The following is a 22,987-nucleotide window of genomic DNA, read 5'->3' as shown; positions in this document are numbered from 1 at the left end:
ACGGAAATGAAAGAGATCGTCTAATGCAAAAACAAAAACAAGAACAAGAAAAACGTTAACTTCTGTTACAGCTAAGCTAGAATACCGTTCACAAATGCAAAAGTTTCCTTGCAACGATTTGATTTTGATCGTCAAATGAGAAAGTTTGGCATACAAGCACTTGCTTCCGATCGATCACTTTATATGATTAATTTTTTTGGAAAGCTTTCCATACAAGCATTTGATTCCGATCTTTCAATCTGAACAATTTTTTCGGAGATTGCATAATTGACTTCAAAAATTATCCAAACTAAATTTCGTGAAGATATCTCGTCAAATAAAAAAGCTTTCCATACACAAGCATTTAATTTGATCCTACGGTTTGTATGGCAGCTATTATGCTATAGAGGTCTGATATTAGTCAGTTCCGACAAATGAGCAGCTTCTTGATAAAAAAAGGACGGCTGAAAATTTTCAGAACGATATTTCAAAAACTGGAGGACTAGTTCGTGTATACAGAAACAGTCAGATATGGACAACGGACATGACTAAATTGACTATGCTCAGATTGTTTATATACACACATATATGTATTTTTTATAGGCTCTTCGACGTTTTTTTCTAGGCATCACAAACTGCGTGGCAAACTTAATACACCCCGTTGAGGGTATAAATAAACTTGCTGTGTGCTATTTGCTGCTCATGACTGCCGCAACACAAATACCAGCTCACATAAAGTCACCAGTTTGTGTGTGTTTGTGTGATCGTGGTGACGACACGTTGGTTAGTTGCTGAGTTCAGCGCTGCCAGTGCACCTTCACACCTTTGCATTGACCTGCGACATGACATCGCTGGCTGGGCGCTCGTCGCTCTACTATTGTTGACTACTGTAGCGCTGGCGAGTTGTTGTTGTTGGCGCTGCGTAATTTCGCTTTTCGCTTAAGAAAACTTTTACAAGCTCGTAAATAAGCTGGTAAAAATTTGCGCCACAAATAACTAACGCATAAATAAAGTACCGCTACAAAACGCGCAGGCATCTTGTGCGCACACACCTGGTGGCTGGTGGCTGGTGGCGGCAATAGTTGTCGCAGCTGGCGAAAGTTACCTTGGCGATTTTCAGCAAACAACAACGTTTTTAATGATTTTTTTTCACGATTTTGGCGTAAATTGCCACAGCAAACCATTTACCGACTGTATTTTCTCACACTTTTCCGCCGTTACGCACACATGTGTGCAACGAAATTTTCCAATTAATTAAATGTTTATGCACTGAAATGAATTTCCGCACGCAATTACACTTAAATATACTTGTACATAATTACAAAAACAATATGTAACACATATATAATATACGTAATTGTTATTTACAAAATATTACACAAATAAACTATTTATGTATTCAACTAAATATATTTCTATGCACCAAAAAGGTATCTCTTAACTTGTCACTTCCTTTTCCTAACTTTCGATTTTTTGCTCTCACCTATTTTCTTTGCAGATTGGACTTCAGTCGCAATTACACGCACTGCAATGCCTCACTGTTGGTCAACGACACGCTCGCCATGTCGGGCGATCAGCCGACCTGGCTGAAATTGCTGCCGCCGCGCATGCACACACCGGAAGTGATACTCAATACATGGTTGCATTTAGGTGGCGCACCACAAGCGCCGATCGGCCTGATTATCGAACTGCCGCCGGCTCAGAGTGGCACCGGCTTCACGGGCTGCCTGCATTCGTTGCGCATAAACGAAGAGACGCGCGAGATATTCGGGTGAGTAGTTGGGGACCGAAGTTGTTAAAAATATACTATATGGGGAATATACCCGATAATAGGTTTGTGTCTGATGCCCAATATCAAAAAGTCATTTGCTTGGTACTCTGCTTTTCTGCAGATATTTCTGTTTCAAAATTCTTGAGTTAAGTCTTGCCACTGGTTCACAATAAGCACAGTGGCCTGAGACGTTCAGTTAAACAAAAATTTGGACCCAAAAATCAATTTTTTAGCTTTAAGAGGCAACTGAGGCTCTCAAAAGCCACCGACAGACCGTCTCGATTTTGCAACTCTCTTAAATAATACTTTTCAAGAAATCTCGAGCAAAAGTAAAAATATTTTCACCCCTTTTATGCCGAATTCGAACAGATAAGACAAGAACAAATTTTCTGGAAGAGCTAAAAGTTATCCCCCCGAACTGCAGGCAGAAATATATATTGGATAAAATAAATAATAGACTTTCTTGTATAGACTTAAATGAATCAATTTTGAAACTACCCAAAACGGACTTATATATCCCATAGTTTGAATAACATTTGATGAAATGGTGTTAGATAAGATAAATATATGAGAATTGCACCAAGAACTTAGACAAATTCCAATATACTGCTAGGCGCTAGTGAATCGATTAGATCTCTATATGGAAACATGGATGAAAGGGACTTTATCCAACGCCTACAGACTGCTACGCAGTCAATTAGCAGGTGTTCTGGCTTCCTGTCGTAGAACTGGCAATTCGCACAAGAAGCTTGGCCCATGTTATATAAGTGCTTCCTCACCTTACAGTGGCTATTGTAGGATACGACAACTAGCCTAAGTTCGTCCCTAGGGAGGTTGATTGCATATTTAAACCTGCTGAGGTTGTAACTCCCCATTAGCAACTTGGCGAGGCACATGCCTTGGAGTTGTTGCCAATACCTCTCGTTGCCTGCTCCTTCTTCCTTGCAGAGCAGCTCCTTTATGGTATGAAGACCCACCGCAACGAAGGATTCAGGTCCTACCATGAAAGGTGGATGCTGCGAAGCTCATCAGCCAGTTCATTCTCGGCTATACCGGCTATAGCGTTCGAAGTGTGAATACTCGATCGAAGCGACAATGTTGAAGCATGACCTGTCAGTCCACTAGACTTTCTTTTCTTTGATTATTGAATCCATTTTTTTATCACCCGTTACAATTCTATGAAGAAACCCCTTTAATTTTTGCCGTTGGAGCAATTGTTAACCGGTGAAACGGCAACGCTCAATGTCACTTGGTTTCAAGTCATAAAGAATGCAAGTTTCTTGTTTCTGAGTCACTCCCAACGCATGTAGTCACTTTGAAATTACTTGGAGAAAGACTCCAAATGCTGTAGCAAGCTCTTCTTGCGTTTGATACGATTCCTCATCGTACAGCGTCACCAATTCACCATCTTCGAAGGTTTTTGGCCTTCTTTCACGTAGACGGTTGGGAATACCAACCAGTCATGGAACGTTGTTTCACTTAGGGTAGCACCTACGTAAACTTTTTGGAGTTCCTGAAGTGCTTCAGCCGCCGATTTCTTTGAGTGAAAGAAAAAAATCCCCACGTCCCGCAATTGACGAATATTTAACCAAAAATCGGACAAGCCATATAAACAAAGTCACGATTGTGGAAATGAAGTTTACGTTTTGAATATATCAAAACCGATCACCAGAAACTACTGAAGCCATGTGATATATCAAAAATAAACTAAAATACCTTAGCAGCTTTTTGATAAGTTCAGGGTGCTTTGCCGATAGCTAATATCTACCCACAGACTTTTTTAATTTGGCTTAACAAATTATTGAACTAACAGTCTAATTGGTACTCCTCTTCCAGTACCCAAGCCATCTAATCTAACAGATGGAGCCATCCATTGACAAACATTGGGAACTAAGTTGCGCACCAAATATTCCAAATTCTCTTTATTAGTCTTAAGTACCAGTACTTCAGTTAAACAACTACAACATCTTAGCAAGAAGGCCCCAACAACCTCTCAGACAGTGAACAACCTCTTCGTCTCTTCACTCTGAACATATTAAGTGATTATTAATTACCGTTAATTGAGTGCGACAACTATGCTCTCTGCCAAATACATACAGATACTTGCTGCCAAGTATAACTCTCATCCAAATTTCAATAATTCGATTGCTGCAACTTGAGACCGTCTTGTTACAGGAACGCTGAACTCACAACTTTCACGCCTTTGTGAAAAACTTTATGCCCTGACAGGCTACACACCGACATTTTTTTATTGTAAGTAGATGCGATTACCGTTAAAGAGCGGCATTTTTCAGCATCACTGAGTGACAAACAATTTTCGTCGATAACTTTGACGGCGAAGAAAACGCACAAAATATTCAATGTTTGACATTTGTTCAGTGCAACAAGAGCGCAGGAGAGCGAGAGACTGTGTTATATGAGCACACAAAAATGTAGCAGCAATGGCAACAACAACATCAAGAAGTAGTAGTAGTAGTTGTAGTAGTACACTCACTTAGTTAAGCATATCTCGTAATTAATTTGCAAAGTTCGGGTAGCAAAAGTTTTCGATAACTAAACTCATTGGTGGACTCGTTGCTGCACTCAGAAATTAATTTAACTTTTCGAAAATGTCAATTGTGTGCCACTTGACCTCGCCGCGGGGGGTGAGCAGGTCGTAGGGAGGGCAACTGAGAGAGTGCCAAAAGAGGGAGTGAGGCAGGCAGTGAGCGGCAGGGAGTAGGCTATGTTAATGCTATTTACAGCGCAAAGATGAGAAGCGCCACAACGCTCTGGCACTAAAGTGCACTTAAGCGCATACATATATACACACACAGGCTAACATAGATGTAACTGTATTGTACAAGCGCACAGTGTGCTAATTTAAATGTCAATATTAGCAGCAATGCGAGTTCATAAATATTTCAATTGTGCTGCGCTGTCATGCACTTGCCGCACAGTGTTGCAACTGACCCAACGACCCATTAACTAACCCATTGACGGTCAACTAGAATCGCTGGCAATCGCTCGTGCAATCGCCATAGCTACCATTTGTGCTTACTGCAATCCGCCGTTACCAGTTCATAAGCGAACCGCGCACCCACCAAACACCGCCAATAGCTACACCACCCCACACTCCCTGGACCGAAAAACATCAGAAGTGCCTTTAGCCGTTGCTGCGTCGCCATCATCTTTTCAGTTTCCGCACACTTAACGCCAAAGAATCGCTTCATTTCCATTTCGTTTCCGTTCGACGTGAAATTGTCATTCACAACGCGCGCCCACCGTTGCCAAGCGGCCGCCGGCTTTTGCGAGCCACCCGCGATTTTTGCATAGTCCTTCTTCTGCTCTCTGCTTGTTGCTTGCATATTTTATTCCGAGTGCATTCAAAATGACCAGAACTGAAGCGTTTAGTTCATTGTTTAAATACTTGAATGCTCGGAAATCGCATGACCGTTGGGTTCGCGCCACCACCACCGCTACCAAAAAACCGTTAACAGCGCTTTTGCGCCACTTACCTAATGTGCGACGTGAGTGAGGAGTGCGCGACCATGAGGTCAGGCACAAAAGCTTCATAATGTCGTACAAGTATCTATTCAATTGTGAAGCGTGAATAAAAATGCTGCTGGAACACGTGACACATATACTAAAGGTGCACGAATTTAACGGCACTTCTCTACTTTTCGACATGGCTAGCTTTAAATTTGCATGCCACAAAGTATTCACTAAAGGTATCAAGTTTATGGGCGCTTAAAGATAATATTTATGGCAAATGGTGAGCCGTTCGCAAGCTGGGAATTGTGAGTGGAAATTAGAGAAGAAATATGAAAATAGAGAGAAAAGGTAAGGAGGAATTGAAAAGATTACATATCGTAACTATTTTCGGATTTCATAGCACTGGCCCTCCCAATGAGCTCATTCTATGTTTCGGTCAGTTCCAATTACCTTTCTTTAGATACAGATTTTTTTCGTTGCCTCGAAAGCTCAATTAGCTATTAAATTTTAAATATGGTTCAGTGGAATTTCGGCCTCTTGCGTTTAAAAGAATCTCTCAGCACAAGCTGAGAATCTTTCAAATGAAATCGTGTACTTTCTATAGTAAAATAATAGTCCCAGTGGATTAGTGATTTCCTGTTTTTTTGTATGGCCGTTACCATTTCTGAAACACAACAATTTTCTTCAGCAATAAGGTTCATATTTACATCCCAAAATTGCCGCAGTTGGGACGAAGAGCGACCTGAAGACATTCAAGAGCTGCCATTTCCTCCAGAAAAAACAATGGTTTGGTGTGGTTTGTGGACTGGTGGAATCATCGGTCTACATTTTTTCAAAAATACCGTCCCGCCATGATAACCGTTTAATTGATACCTGAAGTTGAAGGTAGTGATCTCGACGACATTTGGATTCAGCAAGACGTCGCCACTTCCCACAAGTGTTGGGTCTGCGTAATATTTCAAGCAGATATCGTTGCTATTGAGAAAACCGCGGACCGACGAGTAGCAGTCAAGGTAATAACCTCGTCTTGTATATCGGCCAGAACTGTTTTGGGAGACAAGGCAGCAGTGGAGAGTGTCACCAAGAACAAGCGACTTCACTTATACCTGCTGACAGGACCAAAAGCATCGATGACAATGACATAATGTACGAGATTGCCAAGAATAGTATACGGCTGTCATCCGATAACGTGATCGACTTTGGAAAACTCATTCATTTTCTTTACAACGATCTGGACAAGAGCAAGACAAGGAATGTCAAAGTCCAATGGACTGAATGCAAAACTGCAAAAGTCATGTCCGTTTGATCAAAAATATACAAAGTTTCTGCTTCCTCTTGGTGGAGGAGACTGTAGAAACATGATTGGAATACTCACTGGTCACAGACTGGTGGCTTCACACGCTTGCAGAATGGGGCTGACAGATCGAGATGACTGCAGAAAATTTCTAGAGCATGGCACCAGAAAAACCGTGGATCATGTCTTATGCACTTGTCCGGCACTGACACGGCAACATTTCAAACAGTTGGAGGCCCCATGGTATGAAAGCGTTGGCATCCTGAAAGATGACTACTTCTTATGAACATCGTAACGGCACTCCATCCGGCATGGCTAACTAAAATGGGTTCGAGCTTGTTTCTGGTAAAGATTTCTCATCGGAACAACTTTGTTCAGCGATGGCAAGATTAGTAATAAATAGAGAAGGACTGAATATTTATCATACTTTAGTATTGAGGAAATCTGATTTTTGAACAACGGTTTGTTTCCCTTAAGTAAACCTATGTCTTCAACGGAGCTGCCCTCTCCGTCATTTTTACCAAAGTTTCACAATCGATTTTATAAAAAATAATTGACCACTTAATAACCAGGTTCCACTTTATTTCTTAAAATTATTGCTTAATATTTATCATCCTCCTCTTTAATCTCTTACGTTGCAGTGACGCTTTGGACGGCTTTGGCATAACAGAATGTGGCTCACTCGCCTGTTTGTCGAGTCCTTGTCGCAACGGCGCTGCTTGCATTAAAATCGAAACCAACGAAGTTGATGAGAATGGCGAAAAAGCGGAGAAGTGGAAATGCAAATGTCCAACCGGTTATATGGGACCAACTTGTGAAATCTCCGTTTGTGAAGATAATCCCTGCCAGTATGGCGGCACTTGCGTACAATTTCCAGGCAGCGGCTACCTCTGCTTATGTCCCTTAGGCAAGCATGGTCACTATTGCGAACACAGTAAGTAAAACTTTTGCCGAATATAACCTTCCACACGCACATGTTCACACATGTTGGCATCACACACACACAAATTCGAAGAATCCATCCTCATCCCTACAAATCGTTAGACTTTTTTGAAGTGTTCAGTGTTCGTGCATCCAACCATTGGTAATGTTGTACTCGTATTCGTACTCGTACATAGGTACATTGCAGAAGTGCAACTTGAAAAACAGGCAACTAATCTAAATTTAACTCTCCAAAACCGCTGTGAAACCCAATCCTTTTTCTTTTCCTACAAATATCCCAAACAAAAAAATAAAACAAGATTTTCCTGCCCATACGATTTCCCCCGCTACAATCAAAAATCTTACAGATCTCGAAGTCGCGCTGCCGTCGTTCTCGGGCAGCGTCAATGGACTGTCGTCGTTTGTCGCCTACACTGTGCCCATACCGCTGGAATACTCGATCGAGTTAAGCTTCAAGATACTACCGCAAACCATGTCACAAATTTCACTGCTCGCGTTCTTAGGACAATCCGGTTATCACGATGAGAAGAGCGATCATTTAGCGATCAGCTTCATACAAGGCTACATTATGCTCACTTGGAATTTGGGTGGAGGACCGCGACGCATATTTACGCAGAAACCCATTGATTTCCGTTTGGATGCACCGCGTGTGCCGTACGAGATTAAGGTTGGACGCATTGGACGTCAGGCTTGGCTTTCGGTGGATGGTAAATTCAATATTACTGGTCGTTCACCGGGCAGTGTTAGTCGCATGGATGTTATGCCCATACTCTATTTGGGTGGACATGAGATAGCGAATTTCAATACGCTACCGCACGATTTGCCGCTACATTCAGGCTTCCAGGGTTGTATCTACGATGTGAACTTGAAGGCGGGTCAAGTGACAGTGCCGCTGCAGGAGACGCGCGGTGTGCGTGGACGCGGCGTGGGACAATGTGGCACCAGAGAATGCCACCGGCATGCTTGTCAACACGACGGCGCCTGTTTGCAACATGGCGCTACTTTCACGTAAGTTTTTTCAAACTTTTGGCATAAATCGTGCTTTGAATTCAATATATGGCTCTTAATTTTAGTTGCATCTGCCAAGAAGGCTGGTACGGTCCACTGTGCGCTCAGCCCATCAATCCATGTGACTCCTTCAACAACAAATGCGCGGAAGGCTCAACGTGTGTGCCGCTGGTAAATGGTTACGAGTGCGATTGTCCGGTGGGCAGAACGGGCAAAAACTGTGATGAAGGTAGGTCCAGTCTTGAGTACTTAAACTTTGACCCACTATCAAATAACTAACTTACGCTCTTCGCAGATATACGCTCACTAAGTGATGTTTCGCTAACCGGTCGTCGCTCTTATTTGGCTGTACGTTGGCCCTACCTCTATGATAGCTCCGATAAACTTGGTTCGAAGCGTTCGCAAATTATCAGTTATCGCAACTTTACGAAGAAACTAATGCCACCGAAACCGATTGCTTCCTCAAACCAGCACTTTGTTATGAAGTTGCTCAACGAAGTCGAGAAACAACGTAATTTCTCGCCTGTGCCGCTTATGGGCTCCAAGACTTTCGAAGAGCATCATCGTGTGCAATTCTTCTTCATCGAATTCCAATTGCGTCCGCTCTCTGAACGTGGTCTACTACTCTACTTCGGCACTTTGAATAATAATCAGGATAAGAAAGTCGGTTTCGTGTCACTCTCATTACAGGGTGGTGTTGTGGAATTCCGCATTTCTGGTCCCAGTAGCCACGTGACTGTCGTACGGAGCGTACGTATGCTCGCAATTGGCGAATGGCATAAAATCAAGATGGCACAACGTGGACGCTGGCTGACGCTTTGGGTTGAGGGTAGCGCATCGTCGGCACTAGCACCTTCCGCCGAAGTACTTGTCGAACCCGATTCCCTGCTATACATTGGTGGACTCAAAGATTTATCCAAGTTGCCACATAATGCCATTTCTGGCTTCCCAATACCATTCCGTGGCTGCGTACGTGGTCTGGTGGTCAGCGGTACGCGCATTGTGCTCAACGAAACAAATATAATGGGTAAGTAGTGGAAAAGAGGGGTGCGAAAGTGTAAATTTGAGTCTAACTACTGACTTTTGCTGTTTTAGATTCTCGTAATATCCGCGACTGTGATGGCACGGCATGTGGCGGCGATTCCTGCGAGGCGGGCGGTCATTGTTGGCTCGATGAAAAACTGCAACCGCACTGTATTTGCCCCGAATATGCGAAAGGTGATCGTTGCGAATACTCGGAGAGTTGTAAGCTGATACCATGCAAGAATAATGGACGTTGTTTGCGCAGCGGACGTTGCTCATGTCCGAATGGCTGGGGTGGATTTTACTGTGAAATAGGTGAGCTAATATAAAGCGTGATTTTTTAAGAGGGGAAAAATATTGGAAGGGATCACTGCACTGCTTGGCTAGGTATTTGAGACATCGAATGTTTCATCCCTCTGTTAAAATATCATGATTAAGACCCCGAACACAATTAAGTAGAGAACCGGTACTTCAAAAATAACCTTACTTCAAAAATAACCTTATAGGCCAAGTCGAAACACGGTTCAAAACATGACCAATACCACTTAATTTCTGATTGTTCTCATGACCTCAAAGGTCAATGAAAAACGATTATGTGGGAACCCAAAGTAGATCTGGTTGGGAGTGATAGAGGAATATTTTGTTTCAAATAGGTAATACTGAAAATAATATCGGATATTTATAGAGTCCCTTAAAGTCCTTTCCCGACGAATCTAACTCATACTTTATCAGTCTTTCTGGTCCTTGCAATTGTTGTTCACATTCATGGGGTATTTCCCGAAACTGTTTTGAGGAATACAGTCATTCCTTGGTCCGAGTCTATTGCTGGTTCATAAGCCAGCTTGTCATGAGAACGGTCCTAATTGTAGTAGTAGGCTCTTAGAGGATTCTAAATAAATTCTTCAAATGGTCTCTTTAGAAAGATAATGCCGGAAATATTACATTTTCATTTGGTTTTTTGATTTGGAACCAACTTACGCGACAAATAGTCGACTAGCTGGACACAGTGGACTCGCCAAAAAACACTAAAATAGCCACGGAACCAATCAAGAGGAAGAACGGTTGTTATAGCCACCATAAAACAAGAGAAAACTATACACAAAGATTTTCCAACCTCACAGGTATTAATCAACAATTAAGGTCAACTTTGCACTTTTTAGTGTTAAGAAGTGTAGACAAGTGTAAATGAGATCACGTCATTTAAAATCAAACTCAGCGTGAATGATTGATTGCTGTAAGTGCAGCAGTTACTATCCACAAAAACAAATTAAAAAAAAACACGTAAATTAAAACAAATTAAAGAAGCATGACTTAGACTAGTGTGAAACAGCTGGAAGGCTGCACATTTGACATTGAGAGGCATTACATGACGCAAGTGGCTAATTGCGCGAGTTCGAATTCGAAATCGACTTTGACTTTACTAACATTATATAGTCATATATGCTAGGTATCGATGAATCAGCCTGCCATGTAAGCGATTAAATAGAGGAAATAGCTTCTAATGGCAATAGAATGGCCATAAAAATAGTGCGAATCAAATTAGTCATGCACTTTTCGAAACAATTAGTTAATTGCTGTTAAATTTATATTCAAATATGGTATATGTACTATATGTGTGAATATGTACTGCTACTTGGAGCACCGAATACACACCGAGCTAAATGCTAATAAAACCTTTGGCAAATAGTTAACTCCGCCAAAAGCCAATTTAACTTGAGTGAAGTGTCATGAATCGGTATATACATACATATGTATATATATATGCGCATCGCTTAAAACGTATCTGTGTATGAAACTCGAAGTCTTTCTTTCAATTTCGCAGTCGTATTTTTATACCCCCCACAGGGAGTTTTAAGTTTGGCTTCAAGTTTGTAACACCCAGAAGAAAACTTCGGCGAATTTGTCCTTCAGTTTTTGAAGCATATAACAGATCAATTGAAAAGTCTCCGGCCTACTATAGCAAGACACACTTTTTATCAAAATTCGTTTTTTTTTACTCAAACATAGTTCCCTTCAAGGGTGATACACTGATTATAGCGACCCTCCAACTTTTCGATAATATTTTTGTAGTACGATTTGTCTATTGCTTCAAAATAGGCTTCAGTTTTGGCGAACACTTCTTCAATCGCCGAAAATTCTTCCCAGCGAACATTCTTTTGGATCGCTGGGGGCCAGATCTGGAGAATATGGTATATGCAGAAGAACTTCCAAGCTCATTTCATGGATTTTTGCCATCGTTTTCACTGACTTCTGACACGGTGCATTGTCTTGGTGTGACAGCATTTTCCTTTTCTTCAAATGCGACAATTTTGCGGCGATTCCAGCCTTTAAAGGATTCAAAAACGCTATGTAATAGTAACTGGTCATGGACCTTATTTTTCAAGGTAGTAAATAAAAGCTATTCTATGCGCATACTTCTGGAGGGAATTTATCGTGTGTAGTCCACTTGGATGACTGTCGAATGGACTTCGTAGTGAAGTAATGCAGTCATGACTCATCCATTGTCAGACCGAGGATACAAACGGAGGAACGATCAAAATTAATTGTTTGTACGGAAAACTTTTTTATTTGACAAGATAGCTTCATGAAAGTTCGCAGAACTATCATTAAAGACAACGCTACAATCTCCGAACATGTCCGAACATTCGAAAATCTTCTCACGCTTTAGCATTACACCGGAACTTTTAGAACATGATGTCGTCAAACCTCAAACTGGCGGCCTTTTCTCTGCTCTTGTCTGTTGGAGGAGAGGAACAGCGAGCTTTTATATGGATGGGTCAAAGCTTAAGGGGGCGGTTTTTGGAGTGGTATATTGTCAGGATCTCTCTATCATCTTCAGTTTCAGACTTCCTTACAATGACATTGCAATCTTTTCCAACGCGAGTTTGCTGCCATTAAGGTAGCGGTAGATTTACTAGTCCAGAGTGCAGCCTCCTTCAGAGAAGTGACTATTTACACTCATAACAGGGCGGCGATTTCGTCCTGAGCACTAACCGTGCATTCAAATCTGGTTAAGGAATGCCTAACCTCGCTATCAATGGCCTCGTGTAACTGTGATAAGACTAGTATTGGTGCCAGATCACAAGGTAACCAAGTACACACTCACAAGTAAAGGCACCTTAGCTCTGCTATCACTAGAATGTGAACGGGTTGGTGCTCCCCTCTCCTCGTGTGTACTACTACTAGATAGCTTGGCCAGCGCTGGGCTACCATCGATTTGCCCCTTAGTAAGGTTAGCCTCTCCGTAGTCGTGGAGATTCTAATAGGTCATGGCCCTGTCGACGTCCTAAATGATTGAGATTTGCGGATGCCAGCTGCTGAAGCTGTATGGGAGAAGAAGAGATGGAGACATAACAAAACTTCCCTCTTGATTGTCCCGCGTTTGTGAGATCAAGGCTTAAATACTTGGGAGCTCGCACTTTCAGATATTCCACCAACGAATCAAGTACGAGATTACTACTTTTATAGTTTCACAAAGGGCTGCATACAGTAGTCCAAGTGCGGTCGCTGGATCAGCCATCAAACCTAACCTCAATCTTCGAACGGGATAAACAGGGCGGAACACTATGGCATATAGCTTTTATGCTATAAAATGCACACGTGATGGGTATTAAAGATTCGTAGCAGCCGAAATTAACGTTTTGTTTTTGCTGTTAATGCTTTTTCACCTTTAAAAGTGTGAACGATTAATTTTCGTATGCAAATTTGCACACACTGTACATACATACAAACATACATATTTATACCTACAATATGTGCCCAGTAAGCGAAACCAAACTAACGGCGATACGCGTCGAAAAGCAAACATTAATTGCAGAAATACAGTAAATGTTTAAAGTTGAAAGCAAAAACAAAGACAATAACAACACATAATAGTCAAACAAAAGCAGGCGAACGCATTTCAGGTCATACATATACAAATGTTGGTACTAGAACGGGTTTTAATTTCTACGAAATTATCTACAAAAGTTAGAATTGAAAATAGAACAACAACAAAAAACATAACAAAAAACCGAAAGATGAATTATAGCCGAAAATCAAGCGAACAACCCCGAACAACGACAGCCGCAACTAATTTATGTGAAGTAGTTGGACAACAACAACAAGTTATAATAACAAAAACAACCACAAGCTGTAATATCAGCAAAAATAATAGTAGCTATAACAACAACAATATTAATAACAAAACCAAAAACAATAATAGTAACAATAACAACAACAATAATAGCAACAAAACCAAAAACAGTAATAATAACAAAAACGACAACAATAATAGTAACAAAAACAACAACAATAATATTAGAAGCAACTACAAGAAAGCAACCTTGACAGCAACAGCTGGTCCAAGTCACTGACTGGCGCTGATGAAATACACGCAGCCGCTCTGTCAGCCGGACTAACTGTTCTCAGAGCGTTGAATTCGGTTATGCAGCCGACTTAACCACATTATAAAAGAATATTTCTTTATACATATGCTACAAAGATACATACATGTATGTATGTATGTATGTGTGTGTAAGCCGGGTTCTTGGGTAACCCTTTCTACTTTTCGGTAAAATTCTTTGTAATTAAAAGCGCCCAACAAACCGAAAGATGCACACGTGAACCGTAACACAATAGCAACAACAACTGCATTTATACTTAACACCAGTTGTATAATAAAAACAACAACAACAATAAAACATCATTTTACATTCAAACAATAGAAGACGGTGTTTGTTGAGCAATCGCCGCAGCAATTAGAGTCAGGCGAGAATTGAAATTGCAAATACACAGCAACAGCAACAATCACAACAACTAACAACTAGACAAAGTTCTTAGAAAACTTTGAAGATGTTGTCGATCCAACAAAGCGCTGAGTTAGATTACGCGCATTAGCAGAAGACGAGACAAAAGTGCTGAAACGAGATCAGGGCTGCTGCCAAACTAAGCAAAAGACGCCGCAGCTATATAAATACATACATACAGACATTTATATTTATATATGTACATATATACGTACACTTTTATAAAGCAAACAAGGCCTGTAAGAAAATTGTAACCGAGATCCAGTAATATAGTAGATATGTCCAACATAACCTCAAAATGTCTCAAAAACGATTTCTATGGAGTTTGTTCGGCGATAAGTGCTCTGCTTCCTCCATGGTCACATAAAGAAATCTGATTTGAATGAAAACACTTGCAAGAATACTGTTTAGGCGCTCCATAAAATAAGAAACCCGGGTTTTGTATGCTACAACTATGACTTCCGAGTGGCAAGGAACTTGCTCCACTTTGACAACTTGAAAGAACGAAAAAAGATAACACATTACAGGCACATATACAAAAATTCCTTACAAGAACTGTGAACGGTCAGTTTATATGGCAGATATATGCTATTGTGACGCAATTTGAACAATTTCTTCAGAGGTTACATCGTGGTCTTGGACAATAACCCATGCCAAATTTGATGATAAAATCTCTTTAATTGCAAAAGTTTTCCATACAGGGACTTGAGTTCGATCGGTCAGTTTGTATGACAGCTTTATGTTATAGTTGCCCGATCTGAACAATTTCCTCGGAGACTGCACCCTGGTTTCAGACAATAATGCATGCCAAATTTCTTGAAGATATCTCGTCAAATGCAAAAGTTTTCCGTATATGGACTTGAGTTCAATGGTAGCTATAAGCTATATGCTATATTGACCAATATCTGTCATTCCGATAAACGAGCAGCTTCTAGGTGAGAAAAGGACGTATGCAAAAACTGAGGAACTTGTTCGTATAAATATATACAGACAGACAGAAGAACAGGGCTTAATCGACGCAGCTCGTCTCGTGCATATACTTTATGGGGTCTCCTACGTTTCCTTCTGGGTGTTACAAACTTCGTGCAAACTCTATATTCCCGTTTTGATATACAGTGTACAGAAAATATCAAGCCTATCATTTCCTACTGGGCATATCGAAAAGCATCAAAAGTCGCATATCGGCGACGGTACGCAAGAGTTAAAGGAAATAAAAAAATAAGTCTGTTTATAATTATACCCTCCTTCATATAAGACACACTTTACTAACCACATAATTAAAAGCAAATATATCTACACGTGAATTACTGGAAACATTTAATTAAAAAAATCTATGCTTTACATTAGCAATCATAACCGTTACAATGATTACTTTTACTTCTCGCTTTCTTTCATTTAACGCATTCGCTTACGCCACTTCCTGCTACGTGTCTTTGATTTTTCTGCCATATTCTCCAACATTTCTTCGGCCGCCCATTTGCTGCGCCAGCCATGAGTAAGCCCACAACGCCAAGCTTCCGTGGAAACAGTTACCTGATCTTGCCGCCGCCCCGCATACCGATGAAAGACAAACGTCGCGGCCCATCCATGTATGTCCGACCACGTGAAGCCATTCAAGTTTCGCTGAATTTCTCCAGCATCGAACCCGACGGCCTGCTGCTGTGGAGCGAGCACGATCGTAATAAATTTTTGGGCTTAGGCTTAGAGAACGGTCACCTGAAAATGGCTAGCAATTTGTTAGATTCCAATAATGATACCGTGGAGATGCCATCGACCGGCTTCATTGCGGATGGCAGTTGGCACTTGGCAAAGGTCATAATGGATCGCAATCGTTTGGAGTTGCAATTGGATGGTGAAGTGATATTCTCAGAGAAGGTGCTGGACGCGGCAGCTGCTGCGTTAGCAGCAACCACACAACGAACAGTGTTAACGACGCGACGCTCGTTTGCGGCACGACGTGGTAAGGAACCATCAATCACCTACGAGGATGTCTTCTATTTGGGTGAGTGGAAATTTATTCAAAGTATAATTACTTTTAATTTTACATTTATGTTCGGTAGCGGTTTGTCAAGCTCGTTTTTTTTGGGCTTAGTTAGTCAGTCTCAGTTATTAGAACAAAAATTATCCAAAAACATTTAACTAGTCTCCAAATTCTATAAAATAAGGTAGTATACTATATTTTGTCCGACTTTCTAGAGATTTTTAAAAGTTATGTTTCGTTTAATACCACTCGGAAGAGTCTAACCTCGGACGGATGACACTTTTGGCAAATCTCATCAGCTATTTCGTTTCCTAGAATTAATTTGTGACCTGAAACCCAGCATATATACAGCCGCTACATATACTGCATGCCACCGCGCACTTAGTTCTGCTTTTAGTGAACGAGAGCCAGATAAAATATCTCCTGTCATCAAACAAACAGTCGTCGCCCTCGCGACTTGGTTCCCATGTCACTGTTGACAGTCATAACTTTGAAGTCATAGATAATTTCGTCTATCTCGGAACCAGTATTTACACCAAATAATGCCAGCCTCGAAATCCAACGCAGAATAACTCTAGCCAACAGGTGCTACTTCGGACTCAGTAGGCAATTGAGAAGTAAAGTCCTCTCTACACGAAGAAAGACCAAATTCTACAAGTCACTCATCATCCTCGTATGGTGCATTACGAGTTTTCGAGAGAAAGGTTCTGAGGAAGATGTATGGTCCTTTGCGCATTGACAATGGCGAATGCCGCAGTCGATATAACGATGAACTGTACAAGATATACGACGACATTGACATAATTCAGCGTATTAAGATACAGCGGCTACGCTGACTAGGTCATGTCCTTCGAATGGATGAAAATACTCCAGCTCTGAAAATATTCGAAGCAGTAACCGCCGGGGGAAGTAGAAGAAAAGGTAGATCTTCACTCCGTTGAAAAGACCAGGTGGAGAAACCTGGCTTCGCTTGGAATCTCCAATTGGCGCTATACAGCGAAAAGGAAAAACGACAGGTGCATGGTTGTAAACTCGGCTATAACTGCGAAAGCAGTGTCTACGCCAGTAAAACAGAAGAAGAATGCATATGTACATATGTATATTGCCTCAATGTTTCTAAGGACAATGTGAAAGATCAATGGGAACACTTACACAAATTTTGAAAGTCAAGGAGTTATAATTAGAAAAAGTAAAGAAATTCGCGTCCATAAAGACCATCATCTCAGCGAAATCTATCACATTGACAGCGAGTGACATCAAGCCAGATTTAAGACTCGTCCGATTAATCAATAGCGCATTCAACCAACAGATTATACCAGCATACTATGTATATGTACATATGTATATTTTCACAAAGTCTCTTTGTATAAGATTTTATTAGAAATATCTTTCGCCAGCGAAATCAGAGTTTTATAGCCTTTCTACCTCGCCTGCTGCGCACTTTTCGCTGTCAACCGGCAAATCAAGCATTTCACATTCAACAAAAAAATTTAAAAAAAACCAACAAAATCAAATCCATCAATGCTAAGCATCAGCTAAGATTTATAGTAAGTTCGTGTATATGTGTTAGTGACAGTCACTTTATTGACAACTGTCGCGCTGCTTACCTCGTCTCCAGCGTACAGGTGACGAAAATTCCGACACGCGCACTGCAACTTTAACTTTACGAGCCAACAAAGTTCGTAAAGTTAGAAAGTTGTCATTAATATTCAAATCTCCTTTGTTTGGCTGTTCGTCTGCCGTTTTTTAAGTGTTTATTCACGCAAACTCTCAGCGTTATTGTTCGAAAGCAGCGGAAAGCCGAAAGCTAAATGCTAAATGCTGAAAGCTAAAAGCCTTTCATTGCAGATTTTTATGCGTTTTTTGGCAACGTCTTCGACGCTTAGCAATCGTCCGTCGTCGCTCGCAGCTCGCAACGTGTTGTTTGTTGCTATTTGCTTTTGGCTTATTGCAATTTACGCGCTTGTCGCCGGCAGCGCCGTTTATCGACGATCGATCAGCGACTTCGCTAATGAAAACCGCAAACTGCAGCAAAACTCACAAAAAAAAAAAAAAAACAATAACAAAAGCAATAATCAATTGCTACTTGGCAAAAAGCGCACACGGCCGACTGGCGACGCAAGACGGCTGCGCACATTCACTTGTGTTGCACTTTTCTGCACTTTACTTCACCGCCCGCCCTTCACTGCACTGCGCTTCCTTGGCTGCCACACCAGCGTACTTTGTTGTGTTTTTGGTGTTTTTGCTGTTGCGGCCACTTTTGCAATTCGCTTAAGCCACTTTTTTGTTAAGATTTTCGCTTGCTTGTGTTGTTGGTATTATATTTCACGAAAGTCGCTGCGAAAAGGGCCACACGGTTTTCATTCACTTTTTTACACTTCTCACCTACTTATTTTATTAACTTTTTTAATTTATTAACTTTCGGTGTCTTCTTTTTTTAAATTATTTTCTGTACTCTCTCCTCCTGCTTCACCCGCGTTACACTAAGTCTTTGCACTTGCAACACGACCCAACTGAGCTCAAGCGACAGTAAACAATAATTTTTTGAACGCCAACCGACGTACCACCGAACGCGCGTCACCGACCGCACTGCTGTACTAACCCGACCAACTTTGGCCAACTTGCTGATCTGCACTGTTTCTTGAACTTTTCATTCTACGTTTTCGTGTTTTCTTTGGCGCTACACACAACCAACTGCGAGACAGCAAAGCCAGACAGCCAGAGCGCTCACGATCACTGCTCGCGCTCGCGACTTTATTTGCTTTGCTGCGCGGCTTGTTGTTGTACGGGGTTTTCAGCGCGTTGTTGTTTTATTAACTGTTGTTTTTTAAGCGCTTTTTCACCATAAACGTATAATCGCCATGACGAATGTATCTTCTAGAATCTAGCTACAATTTAAGCTGCGTTTATACATTCGTTTGCCGTCCCTCTTTTCATGTGACGTTCTCAAACTGCGCTTATCCCAGTCACTGCGCCGACAATTGCTTAGCCGTCTGACTTCGTACTAGTTTGTCTCGCAATCTAAGTCTAACTTACTTATATGGGTTTTGTATACAGCTTCGTCTTTGCACTGTTAATGCGACTTCTTTGCGTTAGTCCCGTGTTTGCTAATTCATTTGCACGCTCTTCAACACACGCGCCGACACACAGAATTCGTGGCGAAAGGTGAGCGGCGCAGACAAACTACATACAAACCTGCCTTAAAAGTCGTGCTGAGCTCGTCCGTAAAAAAAGAACACTTTGTAATCGTGTTGTTGTTGTACGAGTATATACACATTTAGTTCGCGCTCTCTACATTGACAAGCACTCTACCGGCGCGAGAGCGCTGACTAAGCAAACAGCTGTTCGGCGTTTAGTTGCTTGAAACAGGTAACAGGTAACGAGCTGGTTGCGACTCAAATCCGGTTTGAACTCACATGTTGTTGAATTGTTGAAATGCACTGTTGATTATTAGTATTCTTGGTGTGGTCGATGTCTCGGATAAGTGTTAAAGGGTTTACTATTTCGTGCAGATCAAAGTGGTGCTTACTAAGAGGAAGGATATGAAGCGCTCTAGGTGGAAGAGGTCCATGTAAATTAATGCTTTTAGACTGCTTTTTACAATCGCCACTCGTTGTAACCGATAATTATACAAAGACGTTAAAAAAGTTCTTCGATTTTTAGTTTTCACTGAAGAAATTATAATAATGAAGGGTGATTCATTTCAAGGCTCACTACTTACAAAAAATACAGAAACAGAAATTTAATGGGGAATGTTTATTATCATTCGACAAAAACATTCTTTGGCATTTATTTTTTGAAGAATATCTTTTTCAAGTCCATTCGGACGACATGACCTAGCCAGCGTAGCTGCTGTCTTTAAATTCGCTGAATTATGTCAATGTCGTCGTATATCTCATACAGCTCATCGTTCCATAGAATGCGGTATTCGCCGTGGCCAACGCGCAAAGGAGCATAAATCTTCTGGAGAACCTTTCTCTCGAAAACTCGTAACGTCGACGCATCAGATATTGCCATCGTCCATGCCTTTGCACCATATAGCAGGACGGGAATAATGAATGACGTATAGAGTTTTGCTTTTGTTCGACGAGAAAGGACTTTATTTCTCTATTGCCCACCGATTGTCCGAAGTAGTACCTTTTGGCCGAGATCACGAGCTTCAAACGCAACACGTTTTCTATTGATCGGCTTTAAGAGTCGATGCATCCTTAAAACGGAAATTTTCGGATCGAAATTTCGCAAACAAATTTGGGCATTAACGTTCGATGAACACATTGAACTTGTTTGAACTTCACTTTTACCTTTTTGATAACAAAACGGTAACGGTATATAAACCCTGTTTTAGATCTTCCATCTTCGATAGGGCACCAAACGAAAACTATAAGGAAAAATCTCAAACAAGCCGCACTATATCAGCTCTTGGAATATATAACGGTAAAGCCGTTAAGTGTGAAGTTGACGGCAGGAAAAATTCAATAAGGTCAGCTTTTGTCATCAGACGAAATTACTTGGTTTGGTTTCTATGACGTAAATCTCAGAACTTTAGGTTATGAAACAACTTTCGGTAATTCGATGACAAAACATTTTCTACAAGCAATTTCTCAACCACCATCAACATCATCAGCTCCAGAACCATTTGCGGGTTTTCAGTCTGCATTTTAATTCACCATATATTTCACTACCTTGAGTTCGCCAGCATCGTAGCACCAGCAATTATCGTCCTCGTTGACACCATCAAATCAGCAAAAGTCGTGTATCAGTTCACTATAACCTCACAAAACCAAATTTTTGTTTGTTGCTGTTATTTTTTTACTGTTTTTCAAAGAATGTCACGGAGTTGATAGATCTTGGATGATAAAAAAAAATGGGGATCCACTTCGATTCCCTCAATGCTGTTTACAGTCATTTTTATTGACTTTGTTAAACTAATTTATAAATATTTTAAACTTTTTTATATACTCGTACAGATACTTTTTTACAATTTATTGTTATTATTAAGAATGTCTTTAAACCCTATTTTTCTGCTCTTCTCACCGCAGGTGGCTTCCCGAACCAAGAACTGGTTAGTGTACGCACACTCGGTCGCTTCAACGAACCCTTCAAAGGCTGTCTGCAGGATATACAATTCGGTGCCGAACCAACTGCCGTTATAACCGATTTTTCAGCTTACAAAGGCGAGAATATTGGCTCGTGTGATCTACATGGAGATGAACCAATGATTGTATAGGAGCGAGAAGATGATGTGTAGCAACAACACAAGAGAGATTATAAATCTTCGGTATAAAAAATTATTAAAACAACAACACAAACAAACAGACATACATACATACATACGAGAACATTAGGAAAGCTTAAAAATTGTGTTTATTTTATTAAAATGAGTGGAGCAAACGAGAGTGGAGAGAGTAAAAGAGCGTAAACTATTGTAAGCAGTTATGTATGTATGCTTGTGGGTGTTTAAAGAGCGAAAATGCTCAGAACTTAAACTCAATAAAGTTAAACTAAAAGCAAAAATGAAGAAAATTAATATAAATAAATAATATAAAAGATAATAACAAAAAATAAATATTTAAAAATTAATGAAAATAAATTTAAAAAATAAATACAAATATTACAAAAATAAATATTTAAAAATTAATAAAAATATTTAATAAATTATAATAAATAAAAATGTTGCATTGAGGAAAATAAATAATACTGAAATGATAAGAAACTAAAAACAAAACCAAAAACTAATTTTGTAAATTTTATAAAAAACCAAAACAAACAAACCAAAAACATATTAAGGAACACAATAAAATTGAGAAATGAAATTTTAAAAATTTTAGATTGTAAAGCAAAACAGAAAACAACAAAAAACACAATAAGAATCAGACGTTTTTGAAATTAAATTTAGTAGTATATTTAAAAAAAATGTATAAGTGAGCAAAGAGCAGACCGAAAAAAAACAAAAAAAAGGCTAAAAACAAAACTGATTGAATTTTACAAAACGAGTTGCTATGGACTTTCCTCTCTCATATATTTAGTGATATACCTACATATAAACTTATATAGTACATAAATAGATACATATGTACACATGTTTAAGTCAATGGCGGAATATTGCTGCGTAAGAATGTTGAACTAGTGAGGACACTAAGGACTAACAGCATATACTATCTATTTACGAAAACGAACTACTCAATATTTATATATGGATAAACATTATTGCTAATTCGTTATATTTACAGTTAGTTATGCGCATTTCTCTCACGCTTTAATCAATTATTTAAACAATTTTATTGTATGAATACTTTTGTTGTTGTTGAATTTGCGTCTATTAAATATGCTTACATTGAAATGTTGGCTATGTTGCCGATTAGATCACCGCTCCGATTTGCTTTCAAATTTATGCAGAGGATCCTTAAGTGATAAAAAACAAGCAATTTCAAGGTTCGTAACATCCATAAAAAAACCCGGTAACCCTATAAGGTATATGCAAAAACAATCAGTGTGACAAGCTGAGTCGATTGTTCGACCTAGTCCCTCAGTTTTCGAGTTATTGAACCGAAATTTTACACACATTCTTTTCTCCGCAAGAAGTTACTCATTTGTCGAAATCGCCATTATCAGCCCACTATAAGATAAAGCTGTCATGCAAACTGAACCATCGGTATAAAATGCTTGTATGGAAAGCTTTTTCATTTTGCGAGATATCTTCCAGAAATTTTGAATGCATTATTGTCTAA

At 40.2% G+C, this 22,987-nt stretch overlaps 2 protein-coding genes across 9 annotated transcripts in view; one reads left to right on the top strand and one right to left on the bottom strand.

Annotated features, from left to right (window-relative positions):
• The window catches only part of LOC126752878 (uncharacterized), a 158,913-nt gene extending 139,196 nt beyond the window's left edge, over nucleotides 1-19,717 (bottom strand). For all 5 annotated transcript variants that reach the window (XR_007666049.1, XM_050463888.1, XM_050463890.1 and 2 more), the window contains exon 1: nucleotides 17,867-19,717. The gene's annotated coding sequence lies outside the window, so the exon portion shown is untranslated. The remainder of the gene's footprint in view (nucleotides 1-17,866) is intronic.
• LOC126752874 (protein eyes shut) overlaps nucleotides 1-22,987 on the top strand; it is a 151,499-nt gene extending 128,512 nt beyond the window's left edge. For 2 of the 4 annotated variants that reach the window (XM_050463880.1, XM_050463879.1), the window contains exons 7-14: nucleotides 1,478-1,750; nucleotides 7,160-7,452; nucleotides 7,808-8,468; nucleotides 8,534-8,697; nucleotides 8,764-9,495; nucleotides 9,564-9,806; nucleotides 15,768-16,280; nucleotides 21,299-22,987. In XM_050463880.1, the coding sequence (XP_050319837.1) occupies nucleotides 1,478-1,750; nucleotides 7,160-7,452; nucleotides 7,808-8,468; nucleotides 8,534-8,697; nucleotides 8,764-9,495; nucleotides 9,564-9,806; nucleotides 15,768-16,280; nucleotides 21,299-21,486 (3,067 nt within the window). In that variant the 3' untranslated portion in view covers nucleotides 21,487-22,987. Of the gene's footprint in view, nucleotides 1-1,477; nucleotides 1,751-7,159; nucleotides 7,453-7,759; nucleotides 8,469-8,533; nucleotides 8,698-8,763; nucleotides 9,496-9,563; nucleotides 9,807-15,767; nucleotides 16,281-21,298 lie in introns of all 4 variants that reach the window. The other 2 variants (XM_050463878.1, XM_050463877.1) reach the window with 1 other exon arrangement.

The sequence above is a fragment of the Bactrocera neohumeralis genome, chromosome 3 (genome assembly GCF_024586455.1).
Source record: "Bactrocera neohumeralis isolate Rockhampton chromosome 3, APGP_CSIRO_Bneo_wtdbg2-racon-allhic-juicebox.fasta_v2, whole genome shotgun sequence".
NCBI classification, from domain to species: Eukaryota; Metazoa; Arthropoda; class Insecta; order Diptera; family Tephritidae; genus Bactrocera; species Bactrocera neohumeralis.
This window is presented reverse-complemented; position numbering and strand designations above follow the sequence as displayed.